This window comes from Bufo gargarizans, chromosome 7 (genome assembly GCF_014858855.1).
Source record: "Bufo gargarizans isolate SCDJY-AF-19 chromosome 7, ASM1485885v1, whole genome shotgun sequence".
Lineage (NCBI taxonomy): Eukaryota > Metazoa > Chordata > Amphibia > Anura > Bufonidae > Bufo > Bufo gargarizans.
In genome coordinates, this window is record NC_058086.1 from 39209263 (window position 1) to 39233128 (window position 23866).

Sequence of the window (23866 nt, forward strand, 5' to 3'; positions counted from 1 at the left end):
CAGTAGAAATCAATTTCTGAAGTTATTATGCGAAGTCTCGCGAGACTTCGCAAAGTAATAACTTCGCTCCGTACAGTATTGAAACAAAGTTTTATGGGAATTGACTTTGGATCTTTCATCCGAAGTCGATTCGCTCATCTCTAGTCATCAGTATATTATCGATGGCGGTCTGACACCTGGGACCCCCGCCAATCAGCTGTTTGAGAAGGCAGCGGCGTGCACAGTAGCGATGCGGCACACAAGCGCAGCGCCGTACATTGAATAGTGGATGTGCTCGGTATTGCAATCTCAGCCCTATTCACTTTAATGGAACTGAGCTGCGCCTAGGCTACGTGACCGATGAATGGTGGCCTAGAAAGAGGTTACAGTGCTTACTGGGCTCGTCAAACAGCTGATCGGCAGTGGGCCCAGGAGTCGGACTCCCACTGATGTGATATTGATGACCTATCCTGAGGACAGACCATCAATATCAGAATCTCTGAAAACCTCTTTAAAAGTTACCTCCACACAGGCTGTATTATTTTACGATGCTAGAATTTTTCCTCTATTATAATTATCATAATTATAATTCACTCCAGAATTCTTGCTTCAAAAAGTTCTAAAAATAGGCGTATTTATACAAAAAAAATTGACAAAAAATGAATTTTTACACCCCTTTAATTATTAAAAAAAAGTGGGTGCAAAACTGGTTGCTATTGGCCTGTCAAAGTGATTTAAGACACATTTATCAGCTGCAACTTTAAAAAATAAAAAAAAATTGGAAAAATGTTTGCCATCTTACTCCAGTAAAGGGGTGATGTAGAAAAATAAAATGGTAATATCTCAAGACAGAAGTGTTAGAATAAAAGATGCACCAAATGTATTAAACCGTGCACATTTGATAAATTTGGTGCAAATTAAAACAATGCAAAACTGACTTTAAAAATTCCCCTCGGAATAACCCCCCCCCCCCCCCCCCATGGGATTCCAGGAGACTAGAGGCTTACCTGCAGAAATCTGGAGGCACCATCCCGTACACATTGATTGTATCGCAGAGTTCTAATGCAATGGACATGGTGAACCATCCCGTGCTGAGCCAAGTGTTGGAAACTTTCCTGCAAGAAAAAAGCGAAAAAAACTCTGAAAATACATGTATGAGCTAAAAAAAATCTGTATATAAACCCTATCAGCACATATCACTGCTACAGGGCGGACATAAGGCTTGGTCAGCCCTTGGCATTGAAACGCGTTGTGTGACAGCAAGTACAATGCACTTGAGGTACAGTAGCGCTGGCAAAAGATTTACTCATTTTGAAGCCACCGCATGTATGTATGGTATCCTTATGTGCATGCTATAAGTACGTCAGCCAAGTGGGGCGCAAGCAAACAAAATATCTGTCATGTCGCAATTAGAGCAATTTGCATTATTTTGGCAGACACTATTGATAAATATCACTCAATAGTTTAATTATAATGTGTTCAGATCCATAATAATGCTATAATCACAAGTGGCCATTGAACTCACTACTGCCTCCTATGCCTGTTCTCATGAAGAAACGGTGGAAGAAGAATAAAAAACTGACAACTGTCCGTATTGTTTGTATAACGGAACACTAGTACCGGACATTTCTATCATGAGCCTGTCTCCCATAGATAATCTGTTCCCATATGGTTTATTAGGACATGTCTACCTAAAAGGGGCAGACACAGAAATCAGAGGGCCACGCAGCAAAGCACAGAATGGACCACAATTCTTACTAATGTGCTACCTCAATTTTGACCTGATTTCAGAATGTAACGGCAAGTTCAGTTTTTCTGACTTGATAAATGATATAATTCTGTCTGCAGCCACCACTAGGGGGAGCTAAATACATATAGATTTATGTAATTGGTAGCAGCATAAATCTATTTGCAGCTGAATTTTGGTAACGGCTATCATAGTGTCAAAGCAAGAATATGCAGCGATTTGGTGCTTTATTCCAGAGGAAAAAGGACCTTTTACCGATATGCAAATGAGCAGTTAAGAGCACTGAGGGGGGGCCCAAGCCACCCTGTGCACCACTGCTCCTCCTCGTTCCTCTGCCAGCTTCTCCCTCTAGTTGATGGACAGGACCAGCTTCCTGCATAGTCATATCTCCTGGCCAAGTCAGTGAAGGAGTAGAAGGGTCTGGCAGGAGCAAGGGTGCACAGAGTGGTTTGTGACAGCCCTCGTTGCACTTGACAGCTTCTAATTTGCATATGGATTAAAAGTACCTTTTCTCTGGAATGAAGCATCGGATCGCTAAGGGAAGGGTATCATTACGTTGGATAAATGTGAACTCATACTGGCCTTACTGGAGTCCGCTACGTCACATTTGCAGTAACAGAAGTGAAGTGCCACTGCGATAGAGACACCGAATTCTGAAGATAGAACCCCTTTATTCTGGAAATCATTGGTAGTCCAGGATCACAGACTGCACCAGCATGAACTTCTCTCATATAGCGGAAGGGGTGCACCACCAATGAGGCCAGATGAGGCGACCGCCTCAGGCAGCACCAGATAGCAAGAGGGGGCAGCGGAAGGGCCATGGGCAATGAGCGCTTTCATTGTGGCAAAGGGGTTAGGTTAAGAAATTGGCATGGGGGGGGGGGGGTGCTGTTTCAGTTTTCGCCTCAGGCAGCAGAAAGGCTAGGTGCACCCTGGGTATCGGCGACGGGTCAGAACATTATTTTCACCTTCCATTGCTTGCACTTCAAGGCAAGCTACTTTATAATACACAGGTGTTATTTCTCATTTTCTCCTGTGGAGAATGTCTTGGTTCCAGCATCACGACCTGAAATTACAGAATTTCTACAGCAGCCGCAGGGCCCCTCAGACCAGCGCTGATGGTTCGATGCCAATTCTTACCTCTAATGATATTAAACCTCCGCACGCAAGCCACCTCGGTCCCATCGCTCCCCAAATTACAGGGGTACAGAGAAAGAGACCAAGTTCAGAAGAAAACCCCATATTAGCTAATGGTCTGAACACTGTAATTACTCAGTATGCAAGGAATTTTTTCCACATTAGTATCTATAGCCGAGAAAATGACTTTTTTACATCACGCTGGGCTAGAACATAACAAATACCACCCATTTGGAGTGAGTGTGGAGCTTTTCAGGCGGCTGAGTTCTGTAGTTCTATGGCTTCCTTACTTCCACTATGAAGTCATTCCGCCCTAATAGAAAATCTGCATTAGGGTCTGTTTCAGGCTCCTGCATAGTGTTCATCTACACAGTTACGCTCCTGGCCACCCGCTGCGCAGGGATCTATAGCGCAGCCCCATTCATTTGAAGAAAGGTGGTCAAGAAGGTCTCTATGCAAGGAGTAAACCAAGGGGTGCACCACCAGTGAGGCGATCACAGCAAGAGGGGGGCAGCAGAAGGGCCATGGGCAATGAGCGCTTTCATTGTGGCAAAAGGGTTAGGTTAATAAATTTGCATTGGGGAAGGGGGGGGGGGCGTTTTAGTTTTCATCTCAGGCAGCAAAAAAGGCTAGGTGCGCCCCTGAGTAAACCCAAGGGGAGAAGTCCCTTAATTTTAGTGATCGGTAGGGGTCTCAGAGGTTGGGCCCCCACCCATCATAATTTTACAGAATATGCTTGTATCCTTTTAACATCATGGTGTATCATTTTCTTGTTAAAAGGGTATTTTCATCCGGTCAATATGACATATCAATATGATATTTCATAAATGGCTGATAGGAGCGGCTCTCAGAGGTGGGACCTGCACCAATCTCCAGAAGGATGCCTGCAAGTGAACGGAGAGCATGTGTCACAGGTAATGGGGAAGGGGAAAACACCAGATAACACACAGAAGGAAATAGACTGGAGTCTAGACCTCAAAGCTAAGGAATCCCAAGACCTCTCCCTGACTCCTACCAATATGAGTAGACTCTAAAAAGGTATAAATACTCCTACACAGGAACATTAGCCCTGAAGACCCTGGAAATCCCTAGGAGTGGTGGCAGGGAATGAGACTACTGGTTTCTTCCCAGATGAAGGAAAGGAACCAGCGTCTCACTGAGGCCTAGAAAACAACAAACACAAGTGAACAACAAAATGCACTTAGCTTGAAGAAGAATGGAGGAGCAGGAGATCCAAAGGAACAACACACCAGCTCAACCAACTCCAGCAGGAAATATCAACTGCATGGTAAGCAGTTAGAGTCAGAACTAAATAGAGCCTCAGTAATGACCACAAGCTGCACCTGATAAGAGGTGTGGTCATTACCAAACAACACTGCAAGGAGAAAACAGAGACTGTCAGATACGCTCACGTGCCGCCAGTCTCTCAGATCCTCTCATCTCTGTCATGGGAGGGACTGTGACAGTATGCCGCTCGTATGCAAAGTCCTCACCATTCACTACTATGGCCAAACAAGCGGATGTGTTCAAATTCCCTGCAGCACCCCCGCAGGTGAAATTATGCACTGCAAGGTGCCGATAGATATCAATACACTGTTATGTGTGGACATGCTGGGTCCTCCAGGGCAAGAGATGTTCTTTGTAACTGCATGATCGGGAGACTCCTCTCTGTTTAAGGGGTTATCCGATTCTTTGTAAATGATTACCTATCCTCTGGATACGTCATCAGCATCTAGTCCGACACCAAGGACCCCTGCCGATCAGCTGTTTGAGAACGCCTTGGTGCTCCTGTGAGAGCCTAAACCTTCCTGGTGCTTACCCTAGGCCACTGACTGCATCATGACTATCAGTCATATGGCCTAGGCACAACTCAGCCCTATTCAAGTTAATGGGCTCAATTCGACCTAGGCCACATGACAGATGGTCGTGACATCAATGGCCTATGGTAAGCATCAAGAAGGCTCTGGCACTCTGCTTTCTCAAAGAGCTGGCCGGTGGAAGTCCTGGATAACTGATATAAACGTTTCCTAAAAGAGACAGCCCTTTATATGACTCCCTTAGATCCCCTTCCATATAATAAATCCAAATGAAATGAAATGATAGAGATATAATATAGTAGCGCCGATCACACTGCAACGTCACGTTATTTCCTGAGCTGCAATACCAGACATAGCCTATAGGCAAGAGTGGCGCTGTTCTCTCAAAGCTCACACAACTACTGGATCAGTAAATGCTTAAAAATTCCTTTGTTAGTCCTGAACCTGGCAAATGTAGTGTTTTATTGGGGGACCCATTTTTTGGGGGGGCGCATCTTTACGTTTAATTGATGTTCATCTAATGCCCCTTATACACATGTGCATCTACAGAAACTGCAGTGTGCAGCATCTTTTGATTTCTGCCTCTTCTTCCCCAGGTCAGGCCTAACATGAGTATAAATATTAAAGGCCATTGATTTATTGACTGCGGAGCTTGGAGTTTGCATACATTGTGGGACTAAGGAGATCATAAAGAGTCAATGTCAGCAGCAGACATCATCATAAGCCGTGACAAGTACAGCTTTTGTCATTGGCTTGGAAAACGTCCTCTTTATGAGGAACATTGTGCCGTGCCGCCTTAAATGCCTTAGATCTAAATTTCGTCCCTCTCCTCCTTGTTTATTATATCGGCGCCATGTTTCCTCTCTTTCTAATCAGTCGTACGTCAGAGTTGACAACCGTAGCACTCAACTGAATCAGTCATCTGTATGACTCAACCAGAATGCTTTATAGGGTGGCACGAAAATATCAGATCGCCTTAAAAGACAGTCAATGTTGTTTCGTACACGGTCCTTTTAAAAAAAAAAAAAATATGCTACGTAGTGTCAGGTGCAGAGCATTCTTGTCTGCTTCACGCTGCTCTACTCATGAGACTTGCGCATGCGTTCTTGTCTGCTTCACACTGCTCTGCTCGTGAGTCAAGCGCATGCATTCTTGTCTGCTTCACACTGCTCTGCTCGTGAGTCAAGCACATGCATTCTTGTCTGCTTCACACTGCTCTGCTTGTGAGACATGCACATGTGTTCTTGTCTGCTTCACACTGCTCTGCTCGTGAGTCAAGCGCATGCATTCTTGTCTGCTTCACACTGCTCTGCTTGTGAGACATGCACATGTATTCTTGTCTGCTTCACACTGCTCTGCTTGTGAGTCAAGCGCATGCGTTCTTGTCTGCTTCACACCGCTCTGCTTGTGAGTCAAGCACATGCATTCTTGTCTGCTTCACACTGCTCTGCTTGTGAGTCAAGCGCATGCATTCTTGTCTGCTTCACACTGCTCTGCTTGTGAGACATGCACATGTATTCTTGTCTGCTTCACACTGCTCTGCTTGTGAGTCAAGCGCATGCGTTCTTGTCTGTCTCACACTGCTCTGCTTGTGAGACATGCGCATGCATTCTTGTCTGCTTCACACTGCTCTGCTTGTGAGACATGCACATGCATTCTTGTCTGCTTCACACTGCTCTGCTTGTGAGACATGCACATGCATTCTTGTCTGCTTCACACTGCTTTGCTCGTTAGTCAAGCGCATGTATTCTTGTCTGCTTCACACTGCTCTGCTTGTGAGACATGCACATGCATTCTTGTCTGCTTCACACTGCTTTGCTCGTTAGTCAAGCGCATGTATTCTTGTCTGCTTCACGCTGCTCTACTCATGAGACATGCGCATGCATTCTTGTCTGCTTCACACTGCTCTACTCGTGAGTCAAGCACATGCATTCTTGTCTGTCTCACACTGCTCTGCTTGTGAGACATGCGCATGCATTCTTGTCTGCTTCACACTGCTCTGCTTGTGAGACATGCGCATGCATTCTTGTCTGCTTCACACTGCTCTGCTTGTGAGACATGCACATGTATTCTTGTCTGCTTCACACTGCTCTGCTCGTGAGACATGCACATGTATTCTTGTCTGCTTCACACTGCTCTGCTTGTGAGACATGCACATGCATTCTTGTCTGTCTCACACTGCTCTGCTTGTGAGACATGCGCATGCATTCTTGTCTGTCTCACACTGCTCTGCTTGTGAGACATGCACATGTATTCTTGTCTGCTTCACACTGCTCTGCTTGTGAGACATGCACATGTATTCTTGTCTGCTTCACACTGCTCTGCTCGTGAGCCGTATATATGCCTATGCACCGGCTCCCAGCTTCTTATAGGGCCAGTGCTAACTACCTCACTGCAACCATTGGGCTTCATAGTAATGGTCCTTCCCACATCACTCTGGGCCTGAGTAGCACAGGTGTGCGCTTGTTCTAGCTCCTTACGGTTTCTACGTAGCTTGTATTCCTGACCTAGTTCTCATATCTGCTACCTGTCTTGGCCTACGTTTATGACTGATCTCTTCCTAATTTGACCCTTTCTTTTCTATTTGTAAGTAGAGGACATAAATAGTTCTCCTCCAATGTTTTAAACATGACCTGAATATCTGATACCCAGGACAGGTCTGTTTGGGCTTTTTGAACCTCATCAGCTCAGAGATGGGATCTACTGCCTCATGTGAACATGGACCCTGGTTAAAGGGGTTGTTTGCTTTAGAGAACCTGATCAGAGAATCAGCTGTAAACCTTGGAGGTAGTGTTTAAGTTCTCTGCGGCGCCTACACGCCTAAGTACTACACTGATCTCATTGAATGCGATGGAATGTCCATGTAATGCATGGTCATGTGTGGTCCTCCAAAGTGACAGACGCTCTTTGTAGCTAATAGATAAGAGCCCAGAATGGAGTATTTTAATTAAAATTAGTTTTCTAAACTTCAAAGTCCTTTTAAGGGGGAATCCGAAAGTTAGAAGTGTACAGCTGGAGCTCAGGGCAATCATCAGGTTCATAAAGTGCCCATCTAGCACCACCAATAAGTAACACTTAAAGGGGTTGTCCCATTAATACAACATAACCCCGATCCATAGGATAGGGAATGAGCGTCTGGTCGGCTTGGGGGTCCGATGAGTGAGGTCCCGCCAATAATGAGAACAAAGGCCCATGCTTCCCATTTGCTATTTATTTCAACTCTATGGGACGAAGATAGCTGAACCTGTGTATTCGACTATCTCCTGCAGCCCCACAGAGCAGCAGTGTGCATACAAGACAGCCACTCCATTCATATGGGGGAGCACAGGTCCCAGATCTCTTGATCAGTGGTTGAACCCCCCCTGACACCCATCACCTCTCCCCTATAAGTAATCTTGATGGGAGAACCCCTTTAACCTAAGCAACATGGCACATGCCTTAGCGCGTCTTCCCCTTTAATAGTTTCCCATCCATCCATCTCCATTTGGGATCCATAATTAAAATGCTGTCGTGTGAACTCTCCTCGAATAGTAATGAAAGTCGAGACAGAATGTAAAATAAAAAACAGGAATGAAAATCTGCGCTTCATGGTTAGCGATGGGTGAAGAGCTGCGACACGGTTCAGATCATTCGCACGTTGCGTCGTTCTGTTGCTCGTTATCCACCTATCTGACAAGAAAAATTCTTCTCGAATAACCAACGTTGTAGAGTAAAATGTCATCATTTACAGGAACGGGTCTGCTCCTCGGCCATTGCTTTCCTTAGGAGATTAATTAACCCTCTGATCTCTTCGCACTCTTCGTTGGAAAGTAGACGCTGTGAGTTCTAGGATCATCAACATCTTAAAGAAATCGCCCATGATTTGAAGAACAAAAAACAGCGCCGCTTCTGTCCCCAGGTTATCTATGGAATATCAGCTTAGCCCCATTCAAGTCAATGGAGATGAGCTGCAGTACCAGAGACAACCTGTGGACAGGAGTGGCACTGTTTTTCAAAGAAAGCAGCCATGTTTTCTCTAATTCTTTTAAAGGAGTTTGCTGGGATGCCAATAGACTTACCTTTAATTAAGAAGAGTACTTATGATAGAAGCAGGCCACGGTACTGCTACATGGCCAGAGATGATAGGGGGCCTGGTGCCGAGCTTCTTTTTTTACATGAATACATGGCATTTTTCACCAGAGGGAGTTCAGAGCAAACAGATTTTACAGCTGCCATTGAGTTCAATGGTCTAAGAGACCATTCACATGAACGTATTTTGGGTCTGCAATCCAAACAGCATTTTTTGCGGATCAGATGTAGACCCATTTATTTCAATGGGGCCGCAAGGGCTGCACACAGCACGCCATGTTCTATCCACATCCGTATGTCCATTCCGCGGCCCCGCAAAAAAGATGGGACACATCCTATTCTTGTTCGTTTTGTAGGCAAGAATAGGCATTTCTAAAATAGGGCGGGACATGCTGATCCGCAAAATGCAGAACACACACGGCCAGTATCTGTGTTTTGTAGACCGCAAAACCGATATGGTCGCGTGAATGTCCCCTTATACTGAGGTACGTGCTGACATTACTTTTAAGACAACCCGTTAGGCCTTCTATGGAGCTGGCCCTGGAGTATTTGTAGCAGAGTTTGCAAAATTATATTATCAATGCCACAATAAAAAGGAATATTTTATTTCATTGAATTACATATATATACAGTACAGACCAAAAGTTTGCACACACCTTCGCATTCAAAGAGTTTTCTTTATTTTCATGACTATGAAAATTGTAGATTCACACTGAAGGCATCAAAACTATGAATTAACACATGTGGAATTATATACATAACAAAAAAGTGTGAAACAACTGAAAATATGTCATATTCTAGGTTCTTCAAAGTAGCCACATTTGCTTTGATTACTGCTTTGCACACTCTTGGCATTCTCTTGATGAGCTTCCAGAGGTAGTCACCTGAAATGGTTTTCACTTCACAGGTGTGCCCTGTCAGGTTTAATAAGTGGGATTACTTGCCTTATAAATGGGGTTGGGACCATCAGTTGCGTTGTGGAGAAGTCAGGTGGATACACAGAGTCACCTCTGCTGCGGAGGAGAAGTTCATCCGAGTCACCAGCCTCAGAAATCGCAGGTTAACAGCAGCTCAGATTAGAGACCAGGTCAATGCCACACAGAGTTCTAGCAGCAGACACATCTCTAGAACAACTGTTAAGAGGAGACTGTGTGAATCAGGCCTTAATGGTAGAATATCTGCTAGGAAACCACTGCTAAGGACAGGCAACAAGCAGAAGAGACTTGTTTGGGCTAAAGAACACAAGGAATGGACATTAGACCAGTGGAAATCTGTGCTTTGGTCTGATGAGTCCAAATTTAAGATCTTTGGTTCCAACCACCGTGTCTTTGTGCGACGCAGAAAAGGTGAACGGATGGACTCTACATGCCTGGTTCCCACCGTGAAGCATGGAGGAGGAGGTGTGATGGTGTTGGGGTGCTTTGCTGGTGACACTGTTGGGGATTTATTCAAAATTGAAGGCATACTGAACCAGCATGGCTACCACAGCATCTTGCAGCTGCATGCTATTCCATCCGGTTTACGTTTAGTTGGACCATCATTTATTTTTCAACAGGACAATGACCCCAAACACACCTCCAGGCTGTGTAAGGGCTATTTGACCATGAAGGAGAGTGATGGGGTGCTGTGCCAGATGACCTGGCCTCCACAGTCACCGGACCTGAACCCAATCGAGATGGTTTGGGGTGAGCTGGAGCGCAGAGTAAAGGTAAAAAGGGCCAACAAGTGCTAAGCATCTCTGGGAACTCCTTCAAGACTGTTGGAAGACCATTTCAGGTGACTACCTCTGGAAGCTCATCAAGAGAATGCCAAGAGTGTGCAAAGCAGTAATCAAAGCAAAAGGTGGCTACTTTGAAGAACATAGAATATGACATATTTTTCAGTTGTTTCACACTTTTTTGTTATGTATATAATTCCACATGTGTTAATTCATAGTTTTGATGCCTTCAGTGTGAATCTACAATTTTCATAGTCATGAAAATAAAGAAAACTCTTTGAATGAGAAGGTGTGTCCAGACTTTTGGTCTGTACTGTATATATTATATTTTTTGTTTTTAATGTCCTACCTGTCTTTTCCCGTCTCCTTCTTGAAGAGTTCATCAAACTGCAGCATCTTGTGCCGGGTAATTATGTGCACTTTTAATCGAGGTAGTATCTTGTTTATGAGCTGCAGGTTGTTGTAGACTAACCCTTTGCCGTCCCTCCTCATGTAGCTGCTGGGCCCCCAAAAAATGAAGACGGTGCCTTGGCTCATGTTGAGGAGCTCGTTGCGGCTTCGGAGTATCCGCTGTATGCTGGAGTGCGCGATCACTCGCAGGCTGGTCTTGTTGCCGACATCCTGTCCGTGGCCCCGTGTGGGAGCATCGTTCATACGTATCACGCACTCCGTCTGGTCAATCTTATTACCCAGTTTACTGCCCAGCAGGTGTCCCGAACTGGTGACTAGCGCACAACTCTTGCAGTGCATTTTCAGAGGCTGTGGAGAAGAAATGTTTGCAGCAGTGAAAACATATAGCAGACCGTAAAAATCACAGAGTGAGCCGTCATATTTCACAGCTTGAAAACGGCTCTTTATATTCTCTTAAACAGAAGAGGGTCCCTAAAGGCAGTTTCACAAAAAGGCGTTTGGGAGGCAGGTTAAGACTCGGAAAATACACGGACCTGATTAGAGATAGGTTTGAATAATAATCTGCTCTGGACAAAATCTCCATAAGACTAAAAGTGAACGGAACATGTATCTCCAGTGGACTCAGCATCAGAGATATTGGTGGCAAACACTAGGGGGAGCTCATGGACCAAAAGGGGACATGATGCTGAGACGGGTCCCATTGCATCAGGATGGTATTTAGAATTCAAAAGTGCCAAATTGCCAACGAAGAGGCTGGTAATAGCTAAGGACAAAGCAAGGTCCTTCAAGTCTTTGGGCTTTTCAGATTCTTCATTTTCCAAAAGAGCGCTGAAAAATGAAAAGGTGGAATCTGATGGGCAATAAAGCCAATTTTTCTTTACCCCAGTTTTGATAAACCTACCAATTCAGCTCTAACAGAGAAGCTCAAGTGTATGTTTCAAATCGTGAATTGGAAAAAATTAGAGAATGAATTGGCTTATGCAGGCTAAGTGAATAAATATTTACTAAGTGTGATTAAATATAAGATAACACAGACAAATCACATAATGAATAATAAAAATGCAATATGGGGTGGGACTCCGTCGATCATGCTATTACACATGGCTGTCTACCACAATAACACATGACAGACACCCCGGGGTGTACAAGAGATAGGGCAAATCAATACTTACATTGAACCTAGGATGAAGTTCTAGGTGGAGTCCCCCAAATGTATGTGTGTCACAAAGTTTAAACCTTTTCGCCCCTCCTTCAGTGTGCAGCACGCATGTCGCTGAGATCACTCAGGAATGTGGTCTTAACACAGTGGGGGATGGGTACTACATTACAAGGCACACCATTACACAGAATGATAATAAAAGGGAACAGAATTAAAGGGACAGAACAGATTTTAAAAATACTCTTACAATATAGTGCAAGAGATATTTTATATTTAGCTTTTTTTTTTTTATCCTGCTATCGCCTTTTAAAATAAATTGCATGAATTTGTATATTATTAGTATATTCACAGAGAAAAAAAGGAAAGCTGCAGCAGAGAACCTCATGCTGTGAGAGGGGAGGAGGTAAGCCTGATACAATACCGCAGCCTCTGTTTGAGGCTGCATGAGGGGAGGGGGAGCAGCAGGGGGATATCTGATCGGTTAGAGCCCAGATCGTTGCTCCTGAAGGGCCACGCCCACTCAGCACAAAACTACAAATTTCTTTTAAAAAGTACAGGTTAGATAAAACGTTGCTGGAAACACTGCATCTCACACATATCTACTGGTGCCCGAGGTATTGCTCAGCCTTTGCAGGCAGTTGGGTGAGGATCCAGGATCTGCCCCCAGCTCAGTTAGTGAGTCTAGACTGCAGAGTTCAGAGAGAGAGAGAGAGAGAGAGAGAAAGCTGTTACCTCATGCCTCCTTAGGCCCAGAAAGTTTCAGAGACTAACAGATCTCTGCAAGTTCCACAGAAGGAGAGAAAGAGAAGAAGAGACACAGAGGGAAATAAAGGAGAACTTTGAATTTTTATTGCCAAGCATAGAAGCTAGCAAGGTAACCTACTACTACAGCCACTCAGACTTTGCTGCTGTGAGGGATACCAGTAAGACACCCTTCATACCTGGCCAGACGTGCCTTCAAAATTATGCATCCCAAAAGCATGTATCACGAGTACTATTGCCCACTATAGATTCTACTGCGAGAAACTTTAGCAAGGTAGTGTGCAAAGAGGATCATAACTCCCGTCCTAAATCCATACATCATTATCTGAGATAGAATTGCATGGTTGGAACGGTGTCTGCTATAACTGGATGTACTACAACTCCCATTTTGTACTTGTGTCAAGAGACAAATTTATTCTTCTACCTATGGCCTGGTTACTGACTCCTAGACCATACGCTGGCCACTGCACACGGCCTGCCTTGCCCCCATATGAACACTTAATATCACAGGCACCCTGACTACCATCAGGCAGGAGCCCCAGATCCAGGGTATGCCCCAGGGGAAGAAAAGGTGCTCCCTCCTTCCACTGCATGGCCCTAGCGAGCAACGGTGTGTGGAAAGCCACTGTGATTGACTGTTAGCGCTAGAGCCACTAATACTCCCATCCTCCTCCCGGGCCGCTGCACATACATCATTGATTTTTGAACTCAAAGGCTCTGATGTCACTTCCTACTCCGAGTCAGTTTTGTACCCTAAAAACACAAAATGATGGGTCTCTTGGAATAAGCTGAAAAACTGTGACTATGTGTTTCCTTGCCTTCTGTTTCCTGGACAGGAAGTAGCTGTCTGATAGCAAACCCTGTCGGCCATATTGGCTCTCATGGAGCTAATTTCTCTGTCACCCGGTTCCCTCCCTCTCTTAGACCTTCCTGACAGTCAATCACAAGGAGGATTCTTCCCACTCCTCTCCCTGTGCACAGATATGATCGATTGTGAAACATAATCTGGAATTTGTCCGTCACTTGTCATATAGGACGAGGGCTTCACTGACCACAAGTCACATTAAATCTACAGGCCTCATATCGTCTGTATATCTCATGCCCTGACACCCCTCACCTACATGTCAACCGGCGTTTCCTGATAAGTTGTCAACAATTTTCCGATGTGTTCTTAATTCTTAGCGGAACACATGCCAAAAATAATCAGAATTTAATAAAAAGCCGAGAAGTTCCATAAATCTGCAGAGAGCTCGATTACACACAGCGTCTCGGCTCTCACAAAGATGTCACTTTCGAGTCATTTCTGCCGTCTTTAGGAATATTTCGCAATTAAAACATTTTCTCTTCCTCTGTCGGAGCCGCCGCAACCAGCCTCTTACACAGACTCGTCTCAGCATTTTCATTTGCAGAAAAGGCTCTTGACATCCTCGCTAATGAACAGACTCGTACTACACGGGGAGACGCACATTTTTATCTGTTGCCTAGTCACAGGGGAAGTCAAAATAATGCAACACTTCAAAGAAGAACATTTCCACCTAAAAAATGGAAAAAAAAGAAACAAAAATACCAAATCTGTAGCTCGGGGCCACAGCGTATCAATGGCATTATTTTAAAATTCTATTCACCGACATCCGGCAGAGATGGTGACATACAACACTAGTGAGAAAACAGAAAAAATGGCATTTGTGAACTTGGCCTAAGGGTTCCTCACTGTTTTTAAGACTCTCACAGCAGAACTGTATAGCTCAGCTACTGGATAGGACATAAAGGTCTGATCCATTGGGGTCTGCCCATAGAGACCCCCATCAATTCATGAGATCATAGGTGCTTGTCACCCATACCCAGCAGGGTACCCAGAGAGATGACCACATGGACCAGAATCTGTTTAATATAATTCAGCATGAAAAGTTAGTTACTTTTGCAATTTACTGTCTGTTACAAATCGCTCCAGTTGTGAAATATACGCTTTTTGTCATTACATTGGCGCCACCTGATGTTTAATCTGTATAGTAATGTGTGCATTAAACTACTGAGGTGGCCAGATATGGTCATTTCCAGGGAGAGAGCTGAAGCAGAAAGGGCACACTCCCTGAGCGATGATGGGCATAGAAGTGCAGCAGAAACAGGCATAACCCCCTGAGCTGTGATCGGGAGAAAGCTGCAGCAGAAAGGACAAGCCTTCTAAGCTGTGATCGGGAGAAAGCTGCAGCAGAATCGGCACACCCCCTGAGCTGTGATCGGGAGAAAGCTGCAGCAGAAACGGCATACCCCCTGAGCTGTGATAGGGAGAAAGCTGCAGCAGAAACGGCATACCCCCTGAGCTGTGATAGGGAGAAAGCTGCATCAGAAAGGACAAGCCTTCTAAGCTGTGATCGGGAGAAAGCTGCAGCAGAATCGGCACACCCCCTGAGCTGTGATCGGGAGAAAGCTGCAGCAGAAACGGCATACCCCCTGAGCTGTGATAGGGAGAAAGCTGCAGCAGAAACGGCATACCCCCTGAGCTGTGATAGGGAGAAAGCTGCAGCAGAAAGGACAAGCCTTCTAAGCTGTGATCGGGAGAAAACTGCAGCAGAAACGGCATACCCCCTGAGCTGTGATAGGGAGAAAGCTGCAGCAGAAACGGCATACCCCCTGAGCTGTGATAGGGAGAAAATTGCAGCAGAAAGGACAAGCCTTCTAAGCTGTGATAGGGAGCTGCAGCAGAAAGGACTCACTCCTTGAGCTGGGATTGGAAAGAACTGCAGGAGAAAGGACACACCCACTGAGCTGTGATAGAGAGAGCTATATCATTTTGGGATACAATTATTTATTTGCAGTTTTTTAGGGCGAAAAATTATATATAGTACAGTTAAACACAAAAAAAAAACACACTTGAAAAAATCATTGCCGCCATATTTTGATAAGAGGCATAGCTTTTAAATTTTTCCATTGATGGAGCTGTGTGAGAGCTTGTTTTTAGCCGTAGTTTTTCTTGCTTCTTTATAAGGATACATATGACTCTTTACATCACTTCTTATTCAATTTTTGGGGGGAGGCGGACTGACTTTTTATTTTAATTTAAAATTTACCATCCAGGATAAATAACGTGACAATTTGAGATATGTACTTTTTTTTTCCTTCTAATTTTCTAAAAGGGGAAAAAAAAATATCTGATTTTCTCATTTTCATATCAGTCCCATTAGGGGACTTGAACATGAGATCACCCAATGCTCAAAGAAGCAAGTAAGAGACTGTGCCCATTAAATTAAAGGGCTGTGAATGTAACAGAGGTTACTCCTGATCATGCCAATTAAGGGGACCTGCCCAGGGGCGCACCTTTCAATGAGGCCAGGTGAGGTGGCTGCAGGGCCGGTGCAAGGATTTTTGCCAACACAAGCGAAGCTACATTTTGGCCCCCCCCCCCCCGACCCCCCTCCCACGCTTCTCCTCTCTGTGGTCCTGGTATCTTCTCTCTGCTTCAGACAATGGCTGGTTTAAGGACCATATTTTTCACCCTCTAAGACACACTTAGGTTTTAGAGGAGGATAATAAGAAAAAAATATTTTCCATTACACCTCAGATCAGACCAGCAATCAGACCCCCAATGTTAATCAGAGCTCAGATCAGAACCTCATGTCAGACATCAGCCCTCCATGTCACATTTCTCACCCTCCATGTCACATTTTTCCGCCCTCCCCCAGGGTGCGCCCTAAGGCGGCTGCTTGGTCTGCCTTATGGTAGCACCGGCCCTGGGTGGCTGCCTCAGGTGGTGCCTTCTAGGGGGCACGTGGGGGATAGGGATATAAAACCGTACAGTGACTGACAGCGCAGTACTCCATGCAAAAGTTACAATAAAATGGTTCTAATCACGTGGCTTAATGGTACTTGCGCTGCTGGTCCCCAAAAGTGACGTGGGTATTGTCAGATAAAAGTACAATGCGCAGAACCTGCCTCTATGATCACAGAAACAGCAATAGAAGGCGCAGATTTACCATCCAAGGGTCCGACAAAGCTGGGTGACCAACCCTTAGAGAAAGCAGCTTCACTTTCCTTGGTGCAGCTGAATGCACGTTTTTTTCCAACTTGAGAATTCAAGGACCTTTTTATGATTTTAAAGGGGCTGCGCAGTAAACCACAGAGCTGGGTGCGATGAGGACTTACATTTTCAATTAATGTCTGGCGAGTGGACACTTTGCCCTCAGTTAATTGGCTTTCCATTGTCTGTGCATTTCCAGCGTTGTCATCCATCCGGCTGACGCAGCACAAGAGCGCTATAAGCCTTCCTAATGAGGTTCCGGGCCACGGATCGAACCCTGGTGCGATTCCAGCAGCTGCGGCCATTGTGTCTCTACAATGGCGTTGATTGTGGGGTAACGACCTTCCCTTCCTCAGCCCCTACAATGGATGTATGACAGACCTGTAACCCGTAAGCGGCTATAAACCGCAGATTTACTGAGCCAGTTCTGTTCTGCTCCCAATAAAAGTGTCCGCCGAGAAAGATCAGTATCAATCACGGCCTTATTGGAGTGGAGGCTAGGACACAAAGATAACCCAAAGCTATCAACCAGAGTAATGGCGAAACCAAGAGAAGCAATCAGCAAAGAGAAACGCGTGAGCGCAAGGTGAAAGGCGCTGCTAATGTGGACAGATAGATCATTATGATGGATTTCGAGGGGTCCTTACAAGACGGGAGGGGCCCACCGAGCAGCGCTTCATGAGTTAAGTGCAATCTGGTTTATCGGAGGTAGAAAAAGAAGAGAAGGACCTACAGCCCGAACCTCTCACCATTCATCAAGCCTCCTGCAAAAGACCAATAAAGCCAAATAGCGGATGCCATGACCTCTGATCGTCTGTCACTGCCGGCCACGCCGAACAGAAGATCTCATTTCCTGCTTTTATTGGGTTAAATGTTTGCAATGGTTTCAATCCAATATAACTAACCTCCAAGGGAACGGACAAATCGATAAATACTCACCTCTGTTACCCTGTTGCTTCTTTGAAAAGTGTCTTCAAGCGGCGGAAGCCGCCATTTATCTGTGGTCTGAAGCGCCAGACATAAGAATTTGTCTTCCTTTACTTGGAAACCAGTGATGTGCATTTTTATATCAATGCAGCTTAAAGAGAACCGCTCAGCAGGATCAACCCTAAAAAAAGCCAGTGTGGTGGGGTTGAATCTGCTGATTAAAATAATACAGGTCTTGTGAAAATCTATTGCGGTGTTATTCTTTAGGCAAATGAAGGTTTCAGCGCACCAAGGGTCGCGACTAGCATTGGAAAGCTGAGGGCCACCGATTGGCTGGGTCCCACCCTGTGGTGCACTGAAGCCCACATTTGCATATATTTTTTTTTCTCTCAGGAGTAGTGTTGAGCGAACTTGTGGTTTAAGTTCGGCGTCTAAAGTTCGGGTTCGGGTTATCGAAGAATCGCGTTATGGATTCCGCTACCACGGACCATAACTGAATTTAGAATCCATAACGCGGTTCTTCGATAACCCGAACTTTAGATGCCGAACTTAAAACACAAGTTCGCTCAACACTACTCAGGAGCGTTGCAACTAGATCAAACCTGCCAGGCAGTGCACCTGGTTTATTAGGGTTGGTCCTTCTGCCCGGTATTCCATCATATAATGTTATGGCACATCGCTAGGAATTTCCATAATTTTATAATCCAACCTCTGGGCCACCCACCGATTCCAAAAACAGTGGGGCAGAAGACCCCTGGTGGCATATCCTAGCAACATCTCATCTTGGTCTTTCTTGTATAGTGAAAAGTAAGTTCATTTTATACTGTATATCAATTACTCACCCCTTTAAAGAGCATCCGTCAGCATGGTCAACCTTTATTATGGTCAACCTTTATTAGGGTTGATTATGCTGAGGAAAACAATATGTATATAGGTTAATAGTTGCTCAGATATAGTCATGTTTCCATTTATGTAAATTACCCATTTGGAGCATTACGAGCATACCCGATCAACCCTATTGAACATGCCTGGGTTAATAGGGTTGATCAGGCTGACAGAGGCGCTGCAAGATTTCTTCTTGATGTTAATGAGTTAAACAAATGAAGCTCAGTAAGCCAAGTGTTAAGCTGCAGATAATTAACCAGGGTGAAAGTATTCTGCTACATAATATACCTTCAGAAAAGAGCTTGAAATAATCCTGTCATTAAATTAAATAAGATACTGTATGCCAGCGGCCACCACTAGGGGGAGCTTACCGAGTACTGAGCCCTTGAGCTCAATAATAAAATAGCATGCAATAAACTTGTAAAGGGCATCTGTCAGCAGTTTTGTCCCTATGACACTGGCTGACCTGTTACATGTGCGCTTGGCAGCTGAAGACATCTGTGTTGGTCCCATGTTCCTATGTGCCCACATTGCTGAGAAAAATTAAGTTTTAATATATGCAAATGAGCCTCTAGGAGCAATGGGGGCGTTACCATTACACCTAGAGGCTATGCTGTCTCTGGAACGGCTGCGCCCTCTGCACTTTGATTGAGAGGGATGGGTGTGATAATGTTTTCACTGCCTGATTCTGTCCATCAAAGTGCAGAGAGCGCGGCAGCTGCAGAGAGAGCAGAGCCTCTAGGTGTAACAGCAACGCCCCGTTGCTCCCAGGGGCTCATTTGCATATATTAAAACAACATTTTTTTCAGTAATGCGGGCACATATGTACATGGGACCGACACAGATGTCTTCAGCTGCCAAGTGCACATGTAACAGGTCAGCCAGGACAAATCTGCTGACAGATGCCCTTTAAGCTCCCCCTAGTGGAGACTATTGGCAGACAGTTTTTTATCATTTCCTTCTATAAAAAAAAAAATAAAAAAAAAAAAAAAAAAAAAAATGGACATCGATTGTTATATAGATATATCCTAAAATTAAGCAGCACAGAATGCTGGATCTACAAATGACATGGTGCGAAAAGGTAGAGCCTCCCTTTAAGTGATATATGAATGTCATTTATTAATTAATGACATTAATAAGAATTATATTCTGTTCTGCCGCAGTTTGTGAGATGAAACTTACAGGGGTCTTACATGAAACCTCTGCGGGAATTGAACAGGCAGCAGCAGTCAAATAACTGAACATGTCCCTTGGATAGAGAACAAAACCCCAACAAATAATGGACTGGCATCTAATCACACGTCTCTGTATCGATCGCCCTGCAGAGTGCTCGGTGCAGGACAGTGCCCACAATGTGGCTGGCACCCGTCCTAACCTATGTTTTTGTCTCCACTGAACTGGGAAAGCAAATTGCAAGTGAAATTAAATCAATCTGAATCGACTTTCCATTGTTTCCCTCCGTGGATTTAACGGAATAATGAGGCAAAAAGTTAAAATAAAAATATTGTTCTGAAACAGCCTTAAAAGCCATCGTATCTAATTTACAGGACATATACCTACGGTAGTGGCATTTCACTTGGTCCAAGGCCACATCCAACTTCAGAACCAAAATTTTTTGTTGCTCATGTGCATCTAAAATGAAAAGGAATTTTAAAGTCTTCATTAAAAGACCTGTGTGTCTCCATGGTAACAATCCTCTGCACTGCCATACTATAGGCCTGTGTGTCACCATGGTAACAGACTACAAACAATCCTCATTACTCATCTACTGCTATTATGTGGGCCTGTGTGTCTCCATGGTAACAGACTACAAACAACCCTTATGTAGTCTAATCCCTTTTCTGCCTTCATCTGTATTCTGTAACCTACTAAATGGGGGGGGGGGGGGGGATACACTTAGGAGACAGTTAAAAAAAAGAAGTAGGACTACACAGGGTTATTTTGTAGCCATTATATAGGCCTGTGTGTCACCATGGTAACAGACTATCAACAATCAACAATCCCTATGTTGTCTAATCTCATAGATTGTAAGCTCTTGCGAGCAAGGCCCTGACTCCTAGTGTTTGATTTGCATATTAGCCAGTTAGTTTTGTTTCGTACATGGTGGCGCTATATAAATACATTTTATTATTATTATTATATTAATCCTTTTTCTCCCTTTCATCTGTAACCTACCCAAATGGAAAAAAATGTAGGAGACAGTTTAAAAAAAAAAAAAAAAAAAAAAAAAAAAAAAGAAGTAGGACTACTCAGGGTTATTTTGCCGTCTGTTACCATGGTAACACAAAGCTGTGCATGGAAGCTGTGGGCAAAATGCAGTAGCATCTTTTTATTAAATATAATGTACAAAGTTTATATTATTATCAACAAGGATTACCTGAAATAACCGTAATATCCAACCGTATCTTTATATCCTTATAGACCATTATCAGGGACTTGTGCATCATGAATAGTTATTAAAATAGATTTTTTTTTAAATGAGCAATAAAAGTGAAAAATTGATCTCCGAGATCTAATTCATGGTAATGTTTATGGGCAAGTCGTTCTGAAAATCAGACAACTGTTTCGGGAGGTTTAATCCCAAAAAGACTGAGGGGGTCATTACAATCAGAAATGCGCCTATATGAGACGTATTTCTGGGGCAGCGACTTTTCCCCGCTAGCACCAGGTTTATAAAAGTGGACGTGGCGTGGGCAGAGACGGGTCAGCAGGCCCATCTCATTCATCATTTTCTATGCCTTATGTAGAGGCCGGCGCCTCTATATAATTTCGGTGGATGGACCGCCAGCTATAGGGGCTAAAAACACCAGCCTTAATAAATGACCCCCTGAGTCTCTATTAGCCTTAAAGGGGTATTCCAGATAAAAAGAAAACATTTATAACCTATCCATTGGAGGTCGTGGGGGGCATAACAATGTATCAAAAATGAAATAAAAAAACAAAATAGGAAATCTAATAATTTCCTTCTTCTAGATAAAACAGGGAAGTGTGCGGCTGCGGAGAGATGAGCCGGCTACATACAAGAGACAGATACTCCACCGGTAATTTAACGATCCATCTAGTACCAAACCGCATGTGTCACAAGTGGTAACTATAGCTGTGTGATGTGAATGTGGATGCGGTAGTAACTATGTTATTCCACAGCATGCCAGAGGGGATTATTAAGCAGGCTGCTATCTCAACACAGAGACTTTCTTGAAACAAAGCCGGGTTGTCATGACAACCTGGTCTGCGGAATGCTAAATGAAGAGAAAAATATTAATTTATCAGCCATAGTTGTAAAGTCCTTTATTTACTTCTAGATATTTATTATACCCTAAACACTGATGGCCCAAAATGTGTCACCTTGCTCACCCCTTCAAACACCAATCGTATATCTCAGCAATCAGAAAGCTGCAATTAATTACTTGTCATCAGCATCCGGGTGATGGGTCTGCACCTTTACGTCAGAGGATATACTAAATAATGGAAAAAGGATTTGACACCAGCTAAAACTGCGCCTCAGATGCCTCCAGAGAACCACAACCTCAAATGTCCCATTAGTGTCCAAATACCTCCAGAGTGCTTATCCTTAGATGCCACCTCCAATCCCAACTTGGACATATCTTATGTCGACTCTTCGAGCACATGACTTGCACATGCCTCCAGATTAATTAGTTCAGATAGCTTAATCAAAAGACCTGCCACATATGCATCCCGGGTGCCTGCCTTGGATGATTCAAGGTAACCTGCCTTAGATGGAGCTAGAATTCCTGCCTCAGATGCCTGCCAGATGTACCCGGAATTCCTGCCTCAGATGCCTCCAGAGAGCCTGCCAGATTCCCCCAGAATTCCTGCCTCAGATGCCTCCAGAGAGCCTGCCAGATGCACCCAGAACTCCTGCCTGAGATGCCTGCAGAGAGCCTGCCAGATTCCCCCAGAATTCCTGCCTCAGATGCCTCCAGAGAGCCTGCCAGATGCACCCAGAACTCCTGCCTGAGATGCCTGCAGAGAGCCTGCCAGATTCCCCCAGAATTCCTGCCTCAGATGCCTGCAGAGAGCCTTCCAGATGGTGCGAATGCACTAATTTTCCTGACGCCCGCATCTTGTGCATTTACCCTTACAAGCGGCAGAAGTCTGATGAAGGCCAATGTGTGGCCAAAACGTCAAAAACTGTACACAGCTGCAAATACCAATTAAAATATTCCTTGCTTTGCAACGCAATTGCTGGAGTTTTTTTTATATCTTCAGATGCCTACAGAGAGCCTGCCAGATGCACCCAGAATGCCTGCCTCCGATGCCTGTAGAGAGGCTTCCAGATGCACCCAGAATTCCTGCCTCAGATGCCTGCAGAAAGCCTTCCAGATGCACCCAGAATTCCTGCCGGAGATGCCTGCAGAGAGGCTTCCAAGAGGCACCCAGAATTCCTGCCTCAGATGCCTGCAGAAAGCCTTCCAGATGCACCCAGAATTCCTGCCTCAGATGCCTGCAGAAAGCCTTCCAGATGCACCCAGAATTCCTGCCTCAGATGAATCACAACCAATGGATTTCACGATTAGCAAATGTTTAGAGGAAACTTTCTTGCATCTGAAGAATATTGAAGGACAATTATTTCTATATTTAAGAGGCTGCAAATTTTACATTTACAAAGTTTATCCCTGTATTGTGCGAATTCCATTTATTAATCAATAGTCCTGATGCATTTCACCTTTCACCCGCCATGATTTAATTAAAGGGTCTCTTCCTCCACAGCTGATATTTACTTTCAGATTACGTGTCTTACTCTATAATCTCTTGAAGACTTTGCTCTGGCAGACTATTCTGCGTTGGAGGAGATAAGCTGGTGAAGTTATCTGGCCGGAGAAATCAAGCGAGAGGATGGTTCCACGAACTGGGCCATTGATATAGCATAAGCTTATGGATATACTTCAGGTTCTTACCCAAATCAACCCCAGTGATGTCTAGCTTTAGTGGACACACAGGTTCCAGTCGCATCCAGGCACTGATGCCTGAAGGAGTCCAAAGATCTGTCTGCCACATAAGAAGACACCAGTATTATACAAGGTCTGACAAAGTTTGTGAACTCATCGTGGTAAAAGTGCTACATATAGTACTTCATTGTTCAATTTCACTCTGGTTGCCTTCAAATTAGTCCCCTTGGAAAGCTATGCACTAGTGCCAGCGCCTCATCCACGCCGCAAAGCTATTTTGGAACTGGTTTTGTCGAATGGCCTTCAGCACTGCTGTTGTATTACCTTTGATG

At 44.5% G+C, this 23866-nt stretch overlaps 1 protein-coding gene across 1 annotated transcript in view; it reads right to left on the minus strand.

The window, feature by feature from the left end:
- Window positions 1–23866, minus strand: part of ST6GALNAC5 (ST6 N-acetylgalactosaminide alpha-2,6-sialyltransferase 5) — a 92566-nt gene that overhangs the window by 6402 nt on the left and 62298 nt on the right. Inside the window, exons 3-4 of the mRNA XM_044301695.1 lie at window positions 10815–11224; window positions 987–1094 (exon numbers count right to left, since the gene is read on the minus strand). Of these exons, the coding sequence (XP_044157630.1) occupies window positions 987–1094; window positions 10815–11224 (518 nt within the window). The remainder of the gene's footprint in view (window positions 1–986; window positions 1095–10814; window positions 11225–23866) is intronic.